General features: G+C 41.2%; 1 protein-coding gene across 1 annotated transcript; it reads left to right on the forward strand.

Moving 5' to 3' along the window:
- Window positions 1–270: 270 nt before the first annotated feature.
- Window positions 271–1121, forward strand: LOC147894256 (membrane protein PM19L-like). Its single transcript, XM_087385444.1, has 4 exons — window positions 271–391; window positions 548–722; window positions 885–933; window positions 1023–1121. Exons 1-4 carry the CDS (start codon window positions 271–273, stop codon window positions 1119–1121), a joined length of 444 nt encoding a protein of 147 aa, XP_087241570.1.
- Window positions 1122–2171: the final 1050 nt, after the last annotated feature.

Raw genomic sequence — 2171 nt, forward strand, 5'->3', positions numbered from 1 at the left:
TGGCCAAAGGCAAGAGATAAAATGGGAGGACATCTAAATGTGATCTAGAAGCGACGGATGAAGAGATGGACTAGTCTCCCAGATTTGAATAGGCAGCAATATAGTGCCCATATCTATTCGCTTCAACCATCTCGCACGCATTTATTTCAACCATCTCGCACGCATTTATTTGTTCATCCATCACGTTGTCTCCTCGATCGCTTTCTCACCCATCAATCTTTCCGCCTCCTACCCTTAAATCCGCACAACTATCGGCCACACTCAGCAACCATGGCCTCCAGCCGTTTCGTTGCTCTTTCCCTGCTTATTCTGAACTCCATACTCTACATGGTGGTTGTGGGGATTGCAGGCTGGGCTCTCAACGTCCATTTGGACATTGACATAGCTGCAGGTGACCCTTGAACCTCCACACCTAGATTGAAAAGCCTATATATTCATTGCCAGACGCCCATGCATTGTAGGATAGATTTCCAACACAACGCTATCAAAAAGTTTCTTGTCTGAGGGGCTCAAACTGAACTGACGCTCTCGTCTATCGTTTCTCTAGTCTCTATGAGCAGTGCAGCAGTGTACTTTGTACTGTTCGCACTGATAGCTGGAGCTGTGGGTCTGGGTTCCGTCCTCAGTGGTTTCCATCATATCTATTTGTGGCGTGCCGAGACCTTAAGCTCTAGTGTAGCTTCGGCACTTGTCGCCTGGGTGCTTACTCTTGAGGCTCTAGGGTTAGTCCCGGAAACTCAAGGACCGTTAATCGAATTTCTCCGTCAATTTGAGTTCTTGGGCCTGTTTCGATGCGAACTATCTAACACATTTTCTCACCTTCGATATCAACGTGTGAGCAGAGTCCAAAGTGACTGGTTCTAACGAATTCTCTGCCTATCCAGGCTGGCGTGTAAAGAGATAAATGGTGGTCAGTACAGAGACCCCAGAATGGTACAGCTTGTCATTACGCCTATCATATTTTTGCAATTAGAAGCGACATGCCGTACGTTATATTTGTGTAATAAGAATTCTGTTTGCAGAAAGCTCTGGAGTCCATGGTTATCATTGTTGGCGGCACACAGTTTTTCTACTTGATCTCCTTAGCAATAGGCAAAGTATGTGGAGACTACTTTCCTTAGGCCGAGCAGAGAAAGACAGAGAGAGAAACAAGAATATAGGCTCATACTTATCGAGATCGAGAGAGAGAGAGAGAGAGAGAGAGAGAGAGAGAGAGAGAGAAGAAGAAGAATGTGTAAGGCTGTGCAAAAACCAAATTTTCATATAACACTGTCTATTTCTATCATCCTGAGATAGACGATCAGTATGTCTGTTCCTACTTTGGACATGAGCTTCAGTATTATTTTCGTAATTAATCGAGGCAAAGCGTACCTGAACAAAGAAGCAAACATTAGATTGTCAAGAGCCACATTATTAAACAATTAAGAGCACATTATAAACAATTGCTCGTATTTGATAGGCCTCAAGTCTCGTAATCACATCTATGTGAAATTAATGACCATACCGGTGTCAAAGCCTGCAAGGCAATGCACAATGCTCTACTTGTGAAAAGATACACTTTAAGTGTGAACATGTATGATGTTACTTATGTGTTTGGTTAGCCCAGCGGGATTGCCCTTTCCACTTCTTCTTTCAATAAAATAATGCAAATATAAATGGAATGCTCTTGATTAACTGCTAAATACGAATGAATTGACTTTTAACATATGGCCGAGATCTTTAAAGAGGAGCATGAACACGGGTCTTTCCTTAACGTATGAGGATGAATGGGAATCAAATGCAAAGTAGTTCTTCAAAATGTAAAGGTTGGTTTATTATTAGTTCAAGGTGGAGTCACTATGAGGGTTTTCAAGTAGTGAATTTCCTAGAGGGTTGCCATTTCTTAACCTCTAGTGAATATGAAATTTGTGATGTTTTATCCAGTGTGGAGCTAGAAAAATCTTAAAGATCAAATATGTTTGAAAGAGACAAGTTTAAACACATTTGGGAACATCTCTATCAATCTTAAGCTCTCCCTCTCCCTCTCATTCATTTTTCTTAACCCATTATTGTTTTCTTGTTCTTAAACGCAAAATCAAAATCATTATTGTATTAGAAAGAAGAGGAGCCCACATAGCATCTCCATGAAATTTGCTAGAGAAAAATAGAACCACTTTGTATGATTAGAACTC

The sequence above is a fragment of the Dipteris shenzhenensis genome, chromosome 14 (genome assembly GCF_047967505.1).
Source record: "Dipteris shenzhenensis isolate YYH24624 ecotype China chromosome 14, Dip_SZ_1.0, whole genome shotgun sequence".
Classification (NCBI taxonomy): domain Eukaryota; kingdom Viridiplantae; phylum Streptophyta; class Polypodiopsida; order Gleicheniales; family Dipteridaceae; genus Dipteris; species Dipteris shenzhenensis.